The following is a 20,592-nucleotide window of genomic DNA, read 5'->3' as shown; positions in this document are numbered from 1 at the left end:
TCCTGTCTGTCCTGTTTTGCTGTCTTTCCTTTCTAACTGTCTCTCCCGTGTACCTGTCTAGAGCACTTGAGGACTTTATTTGACCGCAAGCGCGAGGCAGACCTGTTGGCCAGGCTGGTGGAGATTGTCAATGACAGGAGCGCCATTGTAGACGGACTGGATGAGGATAGACTCAGGTGTGTGTGTGTGTGTGTGTGTGTGTTTGTGTTTCTGTGTGTACGTGTGTTTCTGTGTGTGTGTGTGTGTGTGAGCCTGCGTGTGTGCGAGAGACTCATTTATCTCCACCCAGTTATCTTTGCTCTGATACTCTGATACTGTTGTTCTTCTATTCTCTAGTTAGTTAGGTGATTTTAGTAGGTTGCTGTACCTCCTCACCTTTTTCTGGTTATTTTTCTCAACATTTCTTCAGGGAGGTGGAGGAGGACGAGCAACTCAATAAGATGATGGAGAATCTTGGTGAGTCACATGACCTATGGCAGCCAATCAGCAGGTCAGAAGCTTCAGGATGTAAACTAACCAACCAATTAGGCATCAGACCAGAGAGATTTTTAGTGATCATTAACTTTCTATGTGCCTTTAATTTACTTTTTGGTGGCCAAGCAGCGAAGCTGCAAAGCCACCTAGTGGTTTTCTATTTATGAGGTTTTCAAAAATGAGGTACCATTGGATTCCCTGGATCCCCTGGATCAAGACGAATAAAACAGCCCCTGCTTCGCGTCAACTTCCGGTGTATAGATTTTCTGCTATTTCCGGTTTTATCAAAAACCTTTGAAAGCCTACTCCTCCTACAATTTTTGGCAAATCTTCTTCAAAATCACCATTTGTCCGGTTTGTGAAATTTGGCACACTCATTAAGGACAGTCCCTTCTTCATTCACACCAAGTTTCATTGCTCTCATTACACCACTCTAGCGCCACCAACAGGGCAAAGTTAGACTTTTGTAACACACACAACTTTTGAACCGTGAGACCGATTTTCAAAAATGAGGCACCATTGGATTCCCTGGATCAAGACGAATTAAACCCACCCCATGGCTTCAACTTCCGGTTATATAGATTTTCCGCTATTTCCGGTTTTATCAAAAACCTTTGAAAGCCTACTCCTCCTACGATTTTTGGCCAATCTTCTTCAAAATCACCAGAGATGATCTTCAGACCATGCTTCACAAAAGTTATGAAAAGAATTTTGATTTTCACAACCGTTTGTCCGGTACAGCCTGAATTTGAGTGGCTGTACCAGACAAACCATATGGTAACTTTTTGTGAAATTTGGCACAATCATTAAGGACAGTCTCTTCTTTATTCATACAAAGTTTCATGTCTCTCATTATACCACTCTAGCGCCACCAACGGGTCAAAGTTGGACTTGTGGTAACACACACAACTTTTGAACCGTATGACCGATTTTCAAAAATGAGGTACCATTGGATTCCCTGGATCAAGAAAAATTTAACAGACCCTATGGCGTCAATTTCCGATTATATAGATTTTCCGCAATTTCCGGTTTTATGAAAAACCTTTGAAAGCCTACTCCTCCTACAATTTTTCTCAAATCTTCTTCAGAATCACCAGAGATAATCTTCAGTCCATGCCTCACAAAAGTTATCAAAATAATTTTGATCCGCACAACTGTTTGTCCGGTACAGCCATTAAAATTCAGCAGAAAAGCGCCCAAACAGGAAGTTAAGTCATATGTCAGCAAATATTTGAGTGAAATTTACGCCACAGGATGTGTTTAATTCGTCTTGATCCAGGGAATCCAATGGTACCGCATTTTTGAAAATCGGTCATACGGTTCAAAAGTTGCGTGTGTTAACACAAGTCCAACTTTGACCTGTTGGTGGCGCTAGAGTGGTATAACGAGAGACATGAAACTTTGTATGAATAAAGAAGGGACTGTCTTTAATGATTGTGCCAAATTTCACAAAAAGTTACCATATGGTTTGTCCGTTACAGCCACTCAAATTCAGCAGAAAAGCGGTCAAACAGGAAATGAAGTCATATCTCAGCTAATCTTTGAGATATCAACACCAAACTGGTATGTCACTTGGAAGACACTACAACATGTTCCCATGTGCAAAGGCAACTTCATATCTTCAAAAATGATTGATTTAAAGCAAACTGGATACATTGTTAACGCTAAAATAATGCTTTACACATCTGCAGGTCAAAAAGTGAAACTCTGATTCAATCACAAGTTCATATGAAGACACTTGAGAATGTTTAGTACACAAATCTGAAAAAAAGTTGACTGTAAGATGAAAAGTAGATTTTCGGTGAATATTTCAAACATGCATGCTTGACTTCTTGCTAGGGTGGTTCTCTATAGAATGTCTCTCTGTCTCCTCATCCGCGCGGCTCCTAAATCTCACACACGCAGTCTTCCCTTAACACATGCGCAGTCTTGGTTTTACGCACACACATTCTCACAGATACACAGCTTGGTGTCACACACATACATTCTCACAGACACACAGAGTAAGCGCACACACACAACCTCCACTCAGTCTAAACTTCAAGGCAAAAGCATTGTAAATGTTGGATTTGAAATTTAATATCCCATTGGCAAGTCTGCAGCATGGATTTTTCTATACAGTGACAAATTGTCACAAAAATACATTTTTCCCTGGTTAGGTTAAAAGTTGTGAAATTTGGCACACTTATTGGGACCAGTCCTCTCATCAATTTCACTAAGTATCATGTCTCCCACTAAAACCCTCTAGCGCCACCAATGGGTCAAAGTTGAAGATGTGTTTATACATGTTACTTTTGAACCATATGCCACATTTACTGAAGGTATCTTTGGATTCCCTGGATCAAGACGAGTTGAACACACTCTATGACATCATTAACAATTATATAGATTCTCAAGCTATTGTGAATGTTTAGGAAAAGTGTTTTTTCGCTACTCCTCCTTCAATTCTTGTCGAATTTTCTTCAAAATTGCCACAAATAATCTTCAGACTAAGCCTCACATAAGTGATCCCCTGGCGTTTGATTTTCGCAACCGTTTGTTAGTTACAGTCAATCAAATTGATGTGGCCGAATTTATTTTGAATTAATGAATATTACGTTTTTGGTGAATATCAAATAGTCACCAAATTTGGCACACTCTATGGGACCAGTCCTCTCATCAATTTCACCAAGTTTCATGTCTCCCATTTGAACCCTCTAGCGCCACCAATGGGTCAAAGTTGAAGATGTGTTTACACCGTTACTTTTGAGCCATTTGCCGCATTTCCCAAAGTGAGGATTCCCTGGATCAAGACGAGTTCAACACACTCTCTCACATCATACCCAGTTATACAGATTCTACTCTATTTCGCATGTTAGGGAAAAGCGTTTTTTAGCTACTCCTCCTACAATTCTTGTCGAATATTCTTCAAAATTGCCACACATGATCTTCAGACCAAGCCTCACAAAAGCTATCCCCTCGCGTTTTGATTTTTTTTACAACTGTTTGTTAGTTACAGACAATCAAATTGATGTTGCCGGATAGATGTGGCTGCCATTTTGAATGAATGAATATAACGTTTTTGGTGAATATCAAATATTCACCAAATTTTGGAACAGATTATCTTCAGACCTCAATTACCTCGACTTGTCAAAATAGGACTGAATTACAGCTGTTTAAACTATTTAAACTTGGTCCAAATTTGACAACCATTGCCACAGGAAAAACCGCTTCTATTTTGACACAGTAACTGAACTTTGAACTGGTGTCCTGTAGTTGGCAGCCTCATTGGTTCGAATCCAGCCTCTGCTAAGTAAATCAAAAGCCTCTTCTGAGTGAAACAAAGGCTTCTTCTGGTTCATCTGACCAGCTTGGCCACCACATAGCTGCTTGCAGCTATATTTGGTGGCCAAGCAGCGAAGATGCGAAAGCCACCTATTGGTTTTCTATTTATTATTGGTGGCCAATCAGCGAAGCCACCTAGTGTTCTTCTATTTATTATTATGTTTCTTCTTCTGCAATGGGGAGTCTATGGCAGCCCCTAGAACCACATGGTCAAAAGTTGTAACATTTGGCACACTTATTGGGACCAGTCCTCTCATCAATTTCACCAAGTATCATGTCTCACACTCAAACCCTCTAGTGCCACCAATGGGTCAAAGTTGAAGATGTGTTTACACATGTTACTTTTGAACCATATGCTGCATTTTCCAAAATGAGGTATCTTTGGATTCCCTGGATCAAGACGAGTTTAACGCACTCCATGATATCATAAACAATTATATAGATTCTCAAGCTATTGTGAATGTTTAGGAAAAGCATTTTTTTGCAACTCTTCCTACAATTCTTGTCTAACTTTCTTCAAAATTGCCACAAAATTGCCATCATCTTCAGACCAAGCCTATCAAAAGTTAACCCCTGGCGTTTTGATTTTCGCAACCGTTTGTTAGTTACAGTCAATCAAATTGATGTGGCCGAATTGATTTGGCTGCCATTTTGAATGAATGAATATTACGTTTTTGGTGAATATCAAATAGTCACCAAATTTGGCACACTCTTTGGGACCAATCCTCTCATCAATTTCACAAAGTTTCATGTCTCCCATTTGAACCCTCTAGCGCCACCAATGGGTCAAAGTTGAAGATGTGTTAACACGCGTTACTTTTGAAGCGCATGGTCAAAAGTTGTGAAATTTGGCACTCTCTTTGGGACCAGTCCCCTCATCATTTGGGCACCCAAACTTTGCTTAAGTGCGTTTATCTTGTCAGAGCGTAACTGCCCCAGCAATTCACTTAGCCTAGCATGTTTTGTACTGCAATGACGTTCCAGGTTGGTCTTTTTCATTACAGCGAGCGACTCTCCGAACACAAGGCAAACTGGCCTGCCCCTTACTTCAACGAAGAAGTAATCATCAGCCCACTTCTCTTGAAAAACACGACATTCACTGTCAACTTTTCTTTTCTTTGCTGATGCCATGCTAGCTGTCAGATTCAGTAGCTGTTACAAATGGAACTGTGACAAGTGGTTGTTTAGGTAACCTCACGCGACCCTCAACATTCCAAACAAAAAAATAAATATCCTTTTTTTCCTTCATTTCGTACAAACGTTGTCACTTATGCTGGTAATTTGTTAACATTTTATTTCATATTTGATTTTATTTAACCCTTTATAGCCCAATAGAATTTTACAACAATGCTCCTGATTCCTGGGAATTCCGAAAGAAAAAGGCAATTTGAGAAACATTTCAAATAACCAAGAATAACTTAAAAACTAACTCTTTCAAATGATATGTGTTTTCCATAGATGACCATTGAATTGAATTGTATCAAAAAGGATATTTTGTGACAAAACAAGTATTCACTCTGCTTTTTAACCTGATAAAAAATAGTTAAAGTAGTAAGTTACAATACAAAATGTACTTTAGGCATATAGAGGTATTGTTTTGGATAACATATCAACATCTCAGGTGATTGAGGTGTTTGTTTTAACCTCTAATTTTGTTCAGTTCGCATAGCACGGCAAAGCATGGCATATGGCACAAAGGTTTGACACTTTCACTTGCGCCATCAGTCAGTGTGAATTACCATGTCATTAAATACAACACTGAGATAGGAGAGCACTAATAATATTTATTTGTCTTATTGTAGAATAATATGAGATTTTAATTGTTAGTCAATTATATCACATTCACACTGAATCAGAGTATAAAATAAATACTGTGCAACAACTAAAAAGAAACAACAACTATAACTGTAATTGAAATAATAATAACAATCATTTATTTATATATTATATTTAAGCAATATAGCACGAGTGGGAGTGGGGTAGGTAAGGGATAATAAATAGGTAAGGGTGGTGTTCGGCCGTAGCCACCGAGTTCACTACAACATGCCATGGAACTCTTGGAAACATGGTCCCATTTTGCACAAGGGCACTAAACACGTGGAGCAGCCAAAAGATGTTTCTATGCATCTCGCACTCTTAGTCATGGATGCAAACACGGCGCTTTTCGGCGCTCTGCTTTTTTCACGTCAGTTTGGGTGACTTTGTGCAGATCCAAAGAGTTTTTTTTAGGGGGGGGGGGGATGGCTGAGATATTCATAACGTTTTATTCAGTCTTACTGGTGGTCCTTTCGTTGTGGATACGTAAAGCCTACTGTTTTCACTACGTGTTTAGCATGACATATCATAACTATGTTTCTAGACAGTGGCATATCAAGCCCTATTTTGGGGGGGCTTTATTTTGAGATTGTCAAATTCACACCTTGCAACCGATTAAGTGAACTTATTTTGTTACATTTTTTGGAGTTAGAAAGAAAATTGTCTCGAGTAGCACAGGACTCCCATCTGTATGAGACTGTTGTGGCAAGTGCACGGCTCTGTTTGGTATTGAGTGAGTGAGCCTCGCGAGTGTGCAGACAGACATTGATAACAGACTTGGAGCAACTGTCCGACCCAAGCTGGTGAAAGCTGCCATAATCAGCTGCTAGATATAAAGGTATAGCTTAAAATAGTAAACGAAACGAAATGGTTAAATCATCACGAGTTATTGGTAGATATCGTGGCTCTATTTTATCATGCTGGTTCATTGATCCTGTGGTTATGCCACCCTATTTAGTAGCTCCACCAGCTATAACTAGCTAGTGAACTCTAGCCTAAAATGTTAACCTACTCACTTGTGCTACAAATTCCTACCATGCTACAGTATAATTAGCACCTATCTCAGCAGATGTCTTCAATATGTTTATTGTTATAAATGTGTTAATTTCTCTTCCTAAAACCCACTAGAGGACACTATTTAAAAGAATATTTTCAAAAAAATCTTATGGGGGAGCATGCCCCCAGACCCCCCTAGTTTTGCTGGGTAACAGGAATAATAATACATTTCAATTAAATATACATTTGTTGACCTGAATAAGCAGAGGACAGAACAGACTATTTTTGCAACATTTTTGTAGTCCATGTAAACTTTTGTTTGGCATGTTGGTGAAGTTACTTAGAGGACCATTTCTCAATGGTACTGTATTTTTCTTTAATTAATGTTTGTTTATTAATAACTTATTTTTCAACAAATAACTCATAGTATAACAGAGGTAAATTCGCAACCCTATCACAACTTCCACTTGCTCCTGCAATTTCATTGGAACAATTTCAATAAGAGTTTATGTTTCGGAATAAAAAATGATATTGAATATTCCAAATTAGTGTTGGTGTATGTTGATTTTCAGAATTTAATTTTACTCTATGTGCCTATAGGAGTGGGCAGGGGATGTCGGGGGTCGGTGGCAATGTAATTATATGGATATTTGCCGCGGGGCGAGGGCTTCGATTACCTCTCTCTTTTTTGACCATACATGTGTTTGCAACCCTGCTTAGTGTGCCGTCCCGCTCTGATGCAGCTTGAGCACCCTTTCTTCCTCCCCTCAAAATGAGCCAATGAGTGCCCCTCTTTTAAATTCCGTGACACAACAAAGTCTACCCCTCCTGTGTGCATTCCCTGGACACCCCGCTTCCTCCCAGAGAATTCATCACACATTGCATGGACAAGTTGTAATTTAAAGGCCATGGTTGTAATTAAGGGACCATGACCTTCTGTTTTTGGGCAGTGGCTTCTGCTGCAGCATCCAGATTATGTATGAATTAATTATTGAAATATTTAACATGCCCCAAAAGATGTACTTCCACCATTTTTTTCCAGTACGGCCAACATTGTAGTAGCTTCTGAACTGGTCCAAGTGGTGAACCCCTCCCATTTTCCTGTTGTAGTCTGAGACTACATCAGGTACAGTTATTAGATCGGTGCTATATCCAGTGGCGTCGTAGGGGGGGGGGGGGGGGGGGGAAGGGGACTGAGTTACCAGGGCCCCATGTGGGGGAGGGCCCTTGAGGAGTGTGGAATTTTATTTTTCCTTTAAATATTAATATAATTTAAAGGTCACAATTTTCTTGCTAACTAATATAATTTTAATGTTTTGGGTAAATAAATTGGTTGAATGATGGATTGAATTGTGTGTCCTAGTCTACATATAATGTCTGGAGACGCTCACCCCCCCAGCCCACGCACAAAATGGTTTAGTCCGCCTTTAGTGGGCTTTTTACCTATAGGCGCATTTGACGAACGTTAACGTTCATTCGGCTGAAGCAACGGTGCGCATTGAAGATGTCCAAGAACGTTAAATCCGGGTTTCAGAAAAGAAAAGAAAGGCAGGCAAGAGAGAGAAAAAGAGACGAGGGAAAGCAACTACTAACAGACTTCTTTCCTAAGAAAGGTGAGCCCAAATGTGAAAGCAAACACCCTATATTAAATTAACTCATGATGTGGTAATAAAACGAACCAATACCACCGCGATTGTCATTGCTAAAAACGGCATAACACAAAATTAGAAATAACATGCCCTATCTGTAATTTGAGGTAAACCCCAAATACATGTTTGTTTGCATAGCCTACCACAGTTGCAGAGTGTGTTGCACACACATCCAATCCAGGTGCAGGGTAAAAAGAGATCCGTAAAAATGAAAGAATACCCACACTGTGCTGCTGACACCTGACGAAGACCAACAGTGGTCGAAACGTTGTGCCAATAAAATACACGGGAGCTGCAGCAACAGTGTGCGGGTATTCTTTCATTTTTATGCATAGCCTACCACACCATTGCAATAGTAGGTCTATATTAATTAGAACATTTGGCTAAATTAATATTTGTTATTGGCCATAACATAATTAGGCTAATAGCCTTATTTAGTAGGGCTAGTCTAGGCTCAATAGGTTCATAAGGTTAGGCTGTCAAATTAGTTGGCTAGCAAAGTTAACTTGAGAAACATGGCACTCAGTTTCAGAAGCAGCTGGTGATGCAGACCCCTCATCCTCTGACACTGTGGTCTTGAGGCAAGGTGAGCAGTTTAAAATGAAAGTACATCATTTTAGCTATACTGTAGGCTTAATGTGTTTAGCAACACAGGCTGTTCCATCCAAAGGTGACTTTTTTTGTTGCAATCAGGGTGTGAAGGGGATTTTAAGCAATATAGTAAAAAGTGTTCCAGGAAAACATCCCATACTCTACCTTTAAACATGTTCAGTCACACAAATTAGACTACATTGGAATTGCCTGTTACAGTAATATCTATCATTTGCTTCATGCTTGTAGAGGGTTCTGTCCAGGAAGATGGAGAAAATGTGGTAGAGGATGACACAAGTGAAGGAAGTGATAGCAGAGAAGATTCTGAGAAAAGTGAAAGGGATGAAGAGAGGTCAGAAAGTAGTCAGAGCAGCGCCAGGGAGTGTATGCCAGAAGATCCAGCACTATGGACAGAGAAATTAACTAATGAAGAGAGAGACACAATTGTTCACAGACTGGCAAGCAACATAAAAACAAATAAAATGACAGCAAAAAACAAGAAAGGGAAGCGATTTCCTAACTACCTTCAATTTGCAAAGTCGGCCAATGGCCGTGAGAAAATCAAACGAGATTGGCTAATCTGTAGTGAAAGTGCCTAGGCTCTGTATTGCATCCCATGCCTTCTGTTTTCTCACAAGCTGAAAAAGCCATCTAGAAGTGCTCTCAACAGCAAGGATGGTGTGAAAAAAAAATTGGGGGGGGGGGGCCTAGGAACCTACTGTGCATAGGGCCCAGAATATGGTGCTACGCCCCTGGCTATATCTACTGCGAGGCTTCAATGTATCTTGCCCGGAACTGTTTGTACTGATGAGATAGACATCCCTCTTGTCCATCCAGGGACAAACCATCATACTTTCTTTCATTTCTTTAATATTCTCCCCTATCGCCAGTTTGGCTTCCAAGATGTGCTTTGGAAAGCCCTTCGATGTTTTTCGGATAGTGCCACAGTAATATGTTTTATTATCAAGAAGCTCTGTCACCAAGGGAAGTGAAAAATTGTCTGCATTGACATGATAATATGCCCCCAGGTAACCCTGCAACAAATCCATAACAACCCTGTGGGCCAACCCTTTCCCGCTTGTGCCATCCTTGCCTGTGTAAATTTGGAATGAAAGACAGTACCCTGTCAGGGAGTCGCACAGGCAGGGCTGGACTGGGGACATTTTTCAGGCCGGGCATTTTTAACCAAGAGCAGGCCACCACCAGGTATTGACGGGGAAAAATGTAAGCGCTCTGTGTGACAGCGTGGGTTTTTTCCACAACTGCTTTTGACATGCGTACCCCTTAAGCCTTTTTGTCACACCATGAGTACCCCTTCACTCATGCAGTGACTATGCTGCACACATTCGTTAATTTATCCACATACCCCCTGCAGTTTGCTTGCGCACCTCAGGTGGTATGTACCACTTACCCCTTGTTGGGAATCACTGACTTAAACGATCAATGTGCACTAGGAGACACAAACATTTTAACACTATGAGAAGCTTTATGAAAAGTTCTCCCAAAATACTGTTATCGTAGGCTTATAAGTATGATCTATTGACCGTAGGTCACATTACTATTTAGACATGTAATTTCTTTCAACCTTGTTACTTAAATTTAAGTAAAGGAATTATATTAAAACATATTCATTAACTTAATCTGATCCACTATGAGTGTTTCAAGTCAGCGTATTATTTTACCTCATCACAAAAGCAGCCTTTTCATTAGATCGCTCTTCTCGACTACCCTGTCAATGATGACATCTGTACAGTGGCGTAACGTGGTTACGACGGGCCCCGGTGCACGCTATTTTGACGGGCCCTATAGTTACTTTGGCGTTCCCTATTACGCTAAACAAAGATGTTTGTAATCGATATGATTTTGACAGGTGTGTACACAAAGAACGAAATCTTGTTTAACTCGTTAGAAATGGTCAGAAAGTAGCCTAGATAGCACTGTTTACATAACCCTGATCTTAAAAATGACAGACGTCCCACATAACGTAATTAACTCATTTATTAAGAGGAACAGCAAACAATGTATTAACAATATTTACAAGAAGAAGTTTCAATAGGATATTTAAATTGTGTATACTAGCAACGCAGACACGATGAAACTAACTAAATTATTAAACACAGACACACACGTTCTGTTTTCCATCCTCCTGGCAATGGTGCGGCCATGGATGGCCCGACACCTCTCACACTCAAAGTCCTCTTGCTCTTTGAAAGTAGACAGGACGCGCTCGGACTCGCGGTAACGTAAACACAGGGTCAAAGTGTGCTAAAGCGTTCTTAAAACACGGATGACAAGCGACACACCTGCTTTACCCACATCTGAAAAACACATAATGAAACGGGTGCTCCACTGCGACTTGTTAAAGGGGGCATGGCAGCCCATCAAATACCCTTGTACTACTCACCTATTTGAATGGCATTTCGACAAGCCTTGCGTGCTAGCAGGAGGGTCGTGCTAGCAGGAGGAGGAGGGTCGTCCGTAGTACTAGCAGACTCCACGGACTGGCGAACGTTTGTTGAAAAATCTAAATAATCTAATTTGTGTAGCTTTGCCACCTTCTCCTGCAGCTCGTTTCTCTCTTGCCTTTTTTTACTGCCATTTTTGTGTTTATAAGACATTTTCAATAGACTCGTGTAGCCTTCACAATAGGGTATAGCAGTCTTGCTCCTTTGCTATTGACAGTTAGCAGCCTTAATGTCAATCTGTTACCTTTCTCGCGAGACGAATATTTAAATGATCTGGTCCATTAACAGTGTTAAACATGTTACCCAGAAATCCCCATTGCAAATCTGAAATTCTGAATGACAAAATACCAAAGAAAATAACTTATTCGTTTCATTGAATCGTTTTTCTTTATTGTTTCTTCAGTGTATGTAGGTTAATCATGTGCTGTTGTTCTAAATTGCTACTATTTTTTTTGCAAAAATAATACCTACCATGATGAAGATACTTACGGTATTATTGGAATATAAATCGTTGTCGAGACTTTCACGTCTGTAACTGAGGAAGTTAGCGCTGAAAACTTTAGCTAGAGTAATTGAAGGCCAGGGCCCGCGTGCACAACCGCCTGTTTAACTTAAATTGGCGTTAATGTGGCCTGCATTGAAGGTAACGTGGCCTGCTCTGTTAGACGCGAGTTTGGCATGAATAAAAAAAAATAATAAAAAGCTTCAGGCCACCGGGCATTTGCCCGCCATGCCCTATGGCCAATCCAGCGGTGCGCACAGGCACCATATTTTAATTCCCCACTTCACTGTTTTTTTGGGCATATACTGCTTCCAGCGAAGCCTGCCATCAAATTTGATCATTGCCTCATCTACAGATAAGGATGGCCAGGGACTGAACATTTTTGGGAAGTTTCTCTGTAGGATCTCAATAAATGGCCGGACCTTTGTCAATTTGTCAGTGGTGTCTGACACACCACTGCACTGAAAATACTGGCAGATGGCCTCAAAACGGTTGCGGGACATTCTGTCAGCAACAAAAGGCACACGGACAGCAAGATCCGTGCTCCAATAATCCGCCAGACATGGCACGCGGTGGATGCCCATTAAAATATTTAGGCCAATAAACGCTCTCATCTCGTCCTCCGTCACATCGTACCATGTGGCGGAGGGATAGAGAGATGCACACATGTTGGTACATATACACAAATTTGTAAGGAAACACATTCCCACAAGCTGAAGCAAAATGTCCAGGACATTAGTCACAGCAGATTTTGGGCCAGGTTGGACATCACATGGCTCGATGGAGGGAGATGTCAGAGTTTGCGACCAAAGTTCTTCATCCAGTTCTCCTTGCACTGCTCTTGGTCCTCTTCCTCTCCTCTCCCTGCCCACCCCACCTCTTGCCCATGCACCCCCTCTTGCTCTTGCCCCTCTTCTCCCTCTCCTCCCTTGCCATTGTCCTCTTCCCCTCCTAACTCTCCCTGTCATTTCCACCATTTTCTCTTCAACCTCCTCCACCTCTCCTACCACTTCCAACATCTCTACTTCCTCTTCCTCCTCATTCATTTCCACTCCTTCCACTTCACTCTCATCTCCTGAGCTATCTGACACTTCAGATAGATTAATCTAAGAACAAAAAAATACAGAAATATGAGGAAATGATAGCCTCACCAAAATAGTATAAACATTATGGCAATACATGATAAAAAGGAGGGTACTATTGCTAATGAGGCAGATGTGAGAGAAGTGAAAGTGGCCTATTAAATCTAGGGGCAGATGTCAGTGATAATTGCTTAGATTTTCTTAATGATAATTAACAACACTTAGTAAACAAAACAAAAAAAGGTGTGGCATCCAACATGGGCTTGTAGTCTTGTTAATCACATAATGTGTAGGCCTACAATAACAGGGAGCATGAATCTATCTATATACTTATAGATGTGTTCATATCTATTCATCCATCCACGCATCCAATATAATGTGCCCGTGGGATCACGTGACGTTAGCTACAAAATGTCAGGTTCCTCCCTCACCCCTCATTAGTTCACTCGCAGTGATTCTGGAAGACGGATGGAGGATATCACGTAACCTGTTGATAATCTAGCCAAGGCCTGTATGACTGTCAGGTTGTTGACCAAAAATGTAAAGTTTATCTTTCTGTACCCATCGGTTGGCCAATAAAAGTTTCAACAAATCCGAGTTATCGTGAGACCGTCGCATTTTTTTTTGAGCTAGTCGCCCCAACTGGATAACCTAACTGACGAAGTTGGCTATACACCTGGACATATGCCCCTACACTCATTCCAATATCATATATGGATAACCGAGGATGTGATTACAGTATAAAGACAGTTAACACGTTATCTTTGAGTCATCAATTGCGAGCAGGTACGATACACCGCTAGCTAGCCCACCCCATCGTACTGCTTGAAACTTATAAGCTGTGCTCGAAAGTTAGCACAAATAGCTAAACCTATCAACTTTCGTTGGTGACAGCCACTGATGAGACTAGCGATGTATTTGTTCAGTGTGTATTTATTGAAAATGATTAGTTTACCAGGCACTTACATCTATGTCATCCAACATGGGAAATCCATGTCCTAACTCATGTGAGTTGTCGTTGGTACACATCATTATGGTTTCTTCAAGGCTGAAAATTCGCGATCTTTTTGGTGCTGACATATTGACGAAATTACTTATTATGTGATGAAGTCTTGAGCTGAGGTAATGATATCAGAGGCTACAAAGTTACATTCTTTGCAGCGGGAAAGTGAGTCATATGTAACAAATAATATAGCTTGTGTTTCAAAGAATTAGCTGGAACAAATTACTTTTATTGGGTAGGTAGATATAAGATAGCCAGTGACTTAAGGCGAACTCCGGCTCCCTCCGTGGTGGACACTGACATAACTCATAAGAAAACGAAATTATCCCAAAATCGCTCAATACAAACATATGGTTATAATCATGAATATATGTTGTCAAGAGTCAAAAGTGTGTATTAGGCTTGAAGGTAACATTCAGAAATAACTTGTTCGCTTGTGTTTGGTCATTATAACATACCGGCCGGCGACGGCCATTACAGGAGAATAGAGAGCGGCCGTTCACGGCCACTACGGGGTACAGAGGGTATTATAAAAATATACATACATATAGCCTATTTATGGGTTTCTTGCGCTGCTTTTTTTTTTTGCCTTGCCTTGCCTCCGCGGTCCGGACTAAAGGCTTTGGCGGGCCGTACGTTCCCCACCCCTGCTCTAGCGCTACCAATGGGTCAAAGTTGAAGATATGTTTACACACGTTACTTTTGAACCGCATTGTCAAAGGTTGCAAAATTTGGCACACTCTTTGGGACTAGTCCCCTCATCAATCTCACCAACTTTCATGTCTCCCACTCAAACCCTCTAGCGCCACCAATGGGTCAAAGTTGAAGATGTGTTTACACACGTTACTTTTGAACCATAAGCCCATTTTTCAAAATGAGATATCATTGGATTCCCTGGATAGAGACTAATTCAACGCACTCTATGACATAATACCCAGTTATATAGATTTTCCACTAGTTCGAATGTTAAGGAAAAGCGTTTTTTCGCGAATCCTCCTACAATTTTGGTCGAATCTTCTTCAAAATTGCCACACATGATCTTCAGACCAAGCCTCACAAAAGTTATCCCCTGGCGTTTTGATTTTCGCAACCGTTTGTTAGTTACAGTCAATCAAATTGATGTGGCCGAATTGATGTGGCTGCCATTTTGACTGAATGAATATAACGTTTTTGGTGAATATCAAATATTCACCAAATTTGGCACAGATTATCTTCAGACCACAATCACCTCGACTTGTCAAAATAGGACTGAGTTACAGCTGTTCAAACTTGGTCCAAATTTGACAACCATTGCCACAGGCAACCCGCTTCTATTTTGACACAGTAAATGAACTCTGTGATTTCCCTCACCGACAATAGCTCACTAGGTAAGTGAGTTGGTGATTGGTGTCCTGTCGTAGGCAGCTTATCGGTTCGAATCCACCCTCTGCTGTGTATATCAAAAGCCTCTTCTGAGTGTTTCGAAGGATTCTTCTGGGTCATCTTGAACAGCTTGGCCACCACATCGCTGCTTGCAGCTATATTTGGTGGCCAAGCAGTGAAGCTGCGAAGCCACCTAGTGGTTTTCTATTTATTATTATTACGCATCATCTTCTCCTGCCATGGGAGTCTATGGCAGCCCCTAAAACTGCATGGTCAAAAGTTGTGAAATTTGGCACACTTATTGGGACCAGTCCCCTCATCAATTTCACCAAGTTTCATGTCTCCCACTCCAACCCTCTAGCGCCACCAATGGGTCAAAGTTGAAGATGTATTTACACACGCTTCTTTTGAGCCATTTGCCACATTTCCCAAAATGAGGTATCGTTGGATTCCCTGGATCAAGACGAGTTCAACGCACTCTATGACATCATAAACAGTTATATAAATGTTCTGCTAATTCCAATGTTAAGGAAAAGCATTTTTTCGCAACTCCTCCTACAATTCTTGTCGAATTTTCTTCAAAATTGCCACACATCATCTTTAGACCAAGCCTCACAAAAGTTAACCCCTGGCGTTTTGATTTTCGCAACCGTTTGTTAGTTACAGTCAATCAAATTGATGTGGCCGAATTGATTTGGCTGCCATTTTGAATAAATGAACATTAAGTTTTTGGTGAATATCAAATAGTCACCAAATTTGGCACACTCTTTGGAACCAGTCCCCTCATCAATTTCACCAAGTTTCATGTTTCCCATTTGAACCCTCTAGCGCCACCAATGGGTCAAAGTTGAAGATGTGTTTACACACGTTACTTTTGAAGCGCATGGTCAAAAGTTGTGAAATTTGGCACACTCTTTGGTACCAGTCCCCTTATCATTTTCATCAAGTTTCATGTCTCCTATTTGAACCCTCTTCCGCCACCAATGGGTCAAAGTTGAAGATGTGTTTACACACGTTACTTTTGAATCGCATGGTCAAAGATTGCGAAATTTGGCACACTCTTTGGGACTAGTCCCCTCATCAATCTCACCAACTTTCATGTCTCCCACTTAAACCCCTTAGCGCCACCAATGGGTCAAAGTTAAAGATGTGTTTGCACATGTTACTTTTGAACCATATGCCCCATTTTCCAAAATGAGATATCATTGGATTCCCTGGATAGAGACTAATTCAACGCACTCTATGACATAATACCCAATTATATAGATTTTCCGCTAGTTTGAATGATAAGGAAAAGCGTTTTTTCGCGACTCCTCCTACAATTCTTGTCGAATCTTCTTCAAAATTGCCACACATGATCTTCAGACCAAGCCTCACAAAAGTTATCCCCTGGCGTTTTGATTTTCGCAACCGTTTGTTAGTTACAGTCAATCAATTTGATGTGGCCGAATTGATGTGGCCGCCATTTTGAATGAATGAATATAACGTTTTTAGTGAATATCAAATATTCACCAAATTCGGCACAGATTATCTTCAGACCACAATCACCTCGACTTGTCAAAATAGGATTGAATTACAGCTGTTCAAATGTTTAAACTTGGTCCAAATTTGACAACAATTGCCACAGGAAAAACCGCTTCTATTTTGACACAGTAACTGAACTCTGTGATTTCCATCACCGACAATAGCTCACTAGGTAAGTGGGTTGGTGATTGGTGCCCTGTAGTTGGCAGCCTCATCGGTTCGAATCCAGCCTCTGCTGAGTATATCAAAAGCCTCTTCTGAGTGTATCAAAGGCTTCTTCTGGGTCATCTGACCTGCTTGGCCACCACATCGCTGCCTGCAGCTATATTTGGTAATGGTTTGAATGGTTTGAACTACTTTGAATAGTTTTGGTAGAGCTATGTAGGGCAAAGAGTGTTTTCATTAGCAAATGGTGGTCAATGGAATCTGAATCAAATGGTCAGAACAGTCGTACACATACATACACACACACAGGCGCATGAACCTTCGTGCACAAACACACACACACACACACACACACACACACACACAGAGTGCTTCATGGAACCTTTCCTAATTACTTCCTTAGGGATTAAAATCGAGAACCAGTTCTTGTTGACAACCGGTTCCTAGTAGATCGGATCCTTGGAACCATTAGCTAAAGTCCTTCCGCTATCGATTCCAATGCACGATTATGTCACTGCAGGGTGTCCGCGGGTTTTAAAAAGTATTAAAAGGTGATAAATCAAAATGGCCAAATGTAAGGCCATTAAAAGTGTTAAATGTTATTTTAGAGGTATTTTTTTTTTGTAAATAGGTATTATTATTTCAGACTATCAAGTGTCCTATTGTGATTGGAATTATATCTGCTTAAATTCACGTTAGTTCGTTTACATGCGGGCTTTAGCAAAGCTGGGTACATAATGAAAGATCTTCCGCATTAGTCTAAACGTTGTATGTTTGATGCTGACGTCATATTCAGTGTTCGTTCGACATCTCAAACACTTTGCACGCTTCAACTGGGTAGCCAACTGGCTGGTTTACGTTTTTGACTTGCTTAAGCAATATAGCACTCGTGGGAGTGGGGTAGGTAAGGGATAATCCCACGGGTGGTGTTTGGCCGTAGCCACCGAGGCCGGAGGCCAAGTGGCGTAGGCAACAACACACGTGGGATTATCCCTTACCTACCCCACTCCCACGAGTGCTTTATTGCTTTTATAAAACAATTCTATAGTCAACCAATTAACATTAACATTTCAACACAAAGTTATTGATTTAAAAAAAATGTATTTCGCCATTGTTTCTCCGCAACAAAAAATAGTTCCATTGTCAACGTCGTGGTTTGGAATTATAAGAATTTGGAATTAACGGTTATCATCAATGCTCTATAGAATGTTTCATCGCAAAGTGATTTATTATTTGCTGTGAAAAGTCCCCGTTGGGTTGTTCTGGGATAATCCATGGCATGGAACGTCTCTCGTCCAATCAGAAACAGCTCAATAACGCGCTAGGACCCAATTGTTTTATAATTAGGCATATCTTCAACGTCCCGACAGCCAACACGTCGTCAATGGGCAAATTCAAGTTTTCTGACAAGACCCAGCGTTTATGGACTGGCTCAGGCCTGTAGTAGGGAATAACCGGCAGGCTTATTGTTTGTTTAAAAAAAATTAAAAACATCAACGTCAACTGGATGGGAGCTAATGCACTTCGGTCGCATATGCAATCCACTTAACATGGAATGCGTGGTCGACGAGAGCAGATCATTCTACGAAAGTTCATGAACTTGTTCATAATTTTGGTGGTGAACTGGACGTACTGTATTACTGCCTGATGAATGATACTATGAACCCGTTCATTCTGGTGTCTGTCAACGGCATGTTCACTCTTTTTAATTTAGTTCAATAATCGTTAACAGTCCTATATCCAGTGTTGTCAATCGCTGCGTGTATTTTCTTCTACGGTCTATGCCTGGCAAGTTTGAGGGCGCCGAAGTTGCGTAGAGGCCGAGAGAGGTATTGCAGACACATAAACTAATACAATAATTGCTGTCTGTGGTTCTATATGGGCTGTGGAAATAAGTTAGAAAAAAATATATCTTGCAACATATTGAAAAAAAGAACTGAACTTGGAGCTGTGAACTTTTTAATTTTGAATTATGAACTGAATTAGTTCATTTTAAAAATTGTGAACTATGAACTGAACTAGTTCATGTAGAAAGTGAACTTTCCCAACACTGACTATGGGCGCCACACCAACACTGCGGGCTGAGGCTCTGTGGTGTTAACACACTGCAGTTGAGCTCCAACGAAGGAATTTCGGAGCAATGTTCGAAGAAATATTTCCCGACTCTGACATCGCCAAGTCTCGTGTGGTAAAGACAAAACTGGCTACATCATCAAATATGGATTAACATCGTTCTTCAAAAAACAGCTTGTTGATGGCTTCAATAAGGCTGGGCCATTCGTGTTGATGTTTGCCCATGAGTTCATATAAGGCCTATAACACATGAGCTCATATAAGGCCTATAGCACAGGTTTATGTTGAACATCTAATCATAGCAGTTCACCAGTGGATGCCTGTTTGTGATGTGATATCAGCAAAAATTCATGTAGCAGTTGCCAGTTGATAATGCATCAACAGTTCATGCAGTGAATGTCAGTCAGTGTGCTGGAACTATCTCTCCATTGCACATTTAATAGTTTGTTTTATTTGTATTCACAAAATGAAATAAATGTGTGCAATATGTGGTCACCATCAGTGAGTCTCTAAATCTATTATGTTGTGTATAGTGTTATATATCAAAATCTGCGTAAACGTTAGAAAGATTGCTGATTAACACTTGCAACTAAGTGTCATGATGGTTTTAAAAAAATTCAGAAGGTAGTAAAAAAAGGTATTAAAAGATATTAAATTGAACTTAAGGATTGCTGCACCAGAACGCAGCCTTGTTTAGTTTAGACCGCAGCCAACATGGCATCTAGGCAGAGGCGTTAAGAAGTGTGGTTATATTTCACGCAAAAGATGACCACAGGGCCACTTGCAATGCTTGCAAAACGTCTATTTTGTCAAAGGGGGAGAAATGCAGTATAGAAATAAAGCGACATATTCAAACACTTTATATTTTGTACATACACACGGTCTTCTCTCTCTATCTCTCTTGGTCCTAGGCACTTCGAATCAAATTTTTTTTCAAAATAGTTTTTCCATTAGCAAAATACATCTAAGATTTAAGGTGTAATATCTTCCGTTTTCTTTCTCTCAGATTCAAAGAAGGACAGGAAGAAGTCTCCTAAGTCGAAGTGGTTTAGCTGGAAGTCCAAAAAGGATGGAATTGAGTCTTGATCTCAGAGAGTACCATTTGTGTCTGTGCGTGTGTGTGCACTTGTGTGAGTGCTGGTGCTGGTTTTTGTCTCCCAGAGTGTTTGTTTGTCTGTTTATTTTTAATTTTTTTCCTGTCGTCTTATGTAGGATGATGTAAATAAGATGGGTTGAGAGCTGGTTATCCATATTGGATCTGCAATCCCATATCCCAATCCCTATTGGACTTTGCCCTGAGCCCACCAAATGGATAAGTCCCAGTGAACTGTCTGTGCTAACAATAGACAGATATAACCCCCTTAAACAGCTGCTCTTAGAAGCGTTTTACACACATGTGCCTTACACTACACCTTGATGCTATAAGTGTCATTATTGGCATACTTAGTACTAAGTATTTTATGACATTTTGAAGGTAGAGGACGAGAGCAGTGCACTTAAGATGTGCGGGCAACAGAGGGCGCTGTGTAACTGATTCTGTTACAGGTACTTGAGCTCCAGCTCATAC

At 40.7% G+C, this 20,592-nt stretch overlaps 1 protein-coding gene across 1 annotated transcript in view; it reads left to right on the top strand.

Annotated features, from left to right (window-relative positions):
* The window catches only part of LOC308370270 (MICAL-like protein 2), a gene marked incomplete at both ends in the record, with an annotated part of 57,379 nt that extends 37,268 nt beyond the window's left edge, over nt 1-20,111 (top strand). Inside the window, 3 exons of the mRNA XM_080844928.1 lie at nt 62-176; nt 410-456; nt 20,032-20,111. Of these exons, the coding sequence (XP_080701054.1) occupies nt 62-176; nt 410-456; nt 20,032-20,111 (242 nt within the window). The remainder of the gene's footprint in view (nt 1-61; nt 177-409; nt 457-20,031) is intronic.
* Nucleotides 20,112-20,592: the final 481 nt, after the last annotated feature.

This window comes from Sprattus sprattus, assembly GCF_963457725.1.
Source record: "Sprattus sprattus genome assembly, chromosome: 9".
Lineage (NCBI taxonomy): Eukaryota > Metazoa > Chordata > Actinopteri > Clupeiformes > Clupeidae > Sprattus > Sprattus sprattus.
The sequence above is the reverse complement of the archived record's forward strand: the minus strand, read 5'-3'. Positions and strand labels throughout refer to the sequence as shown.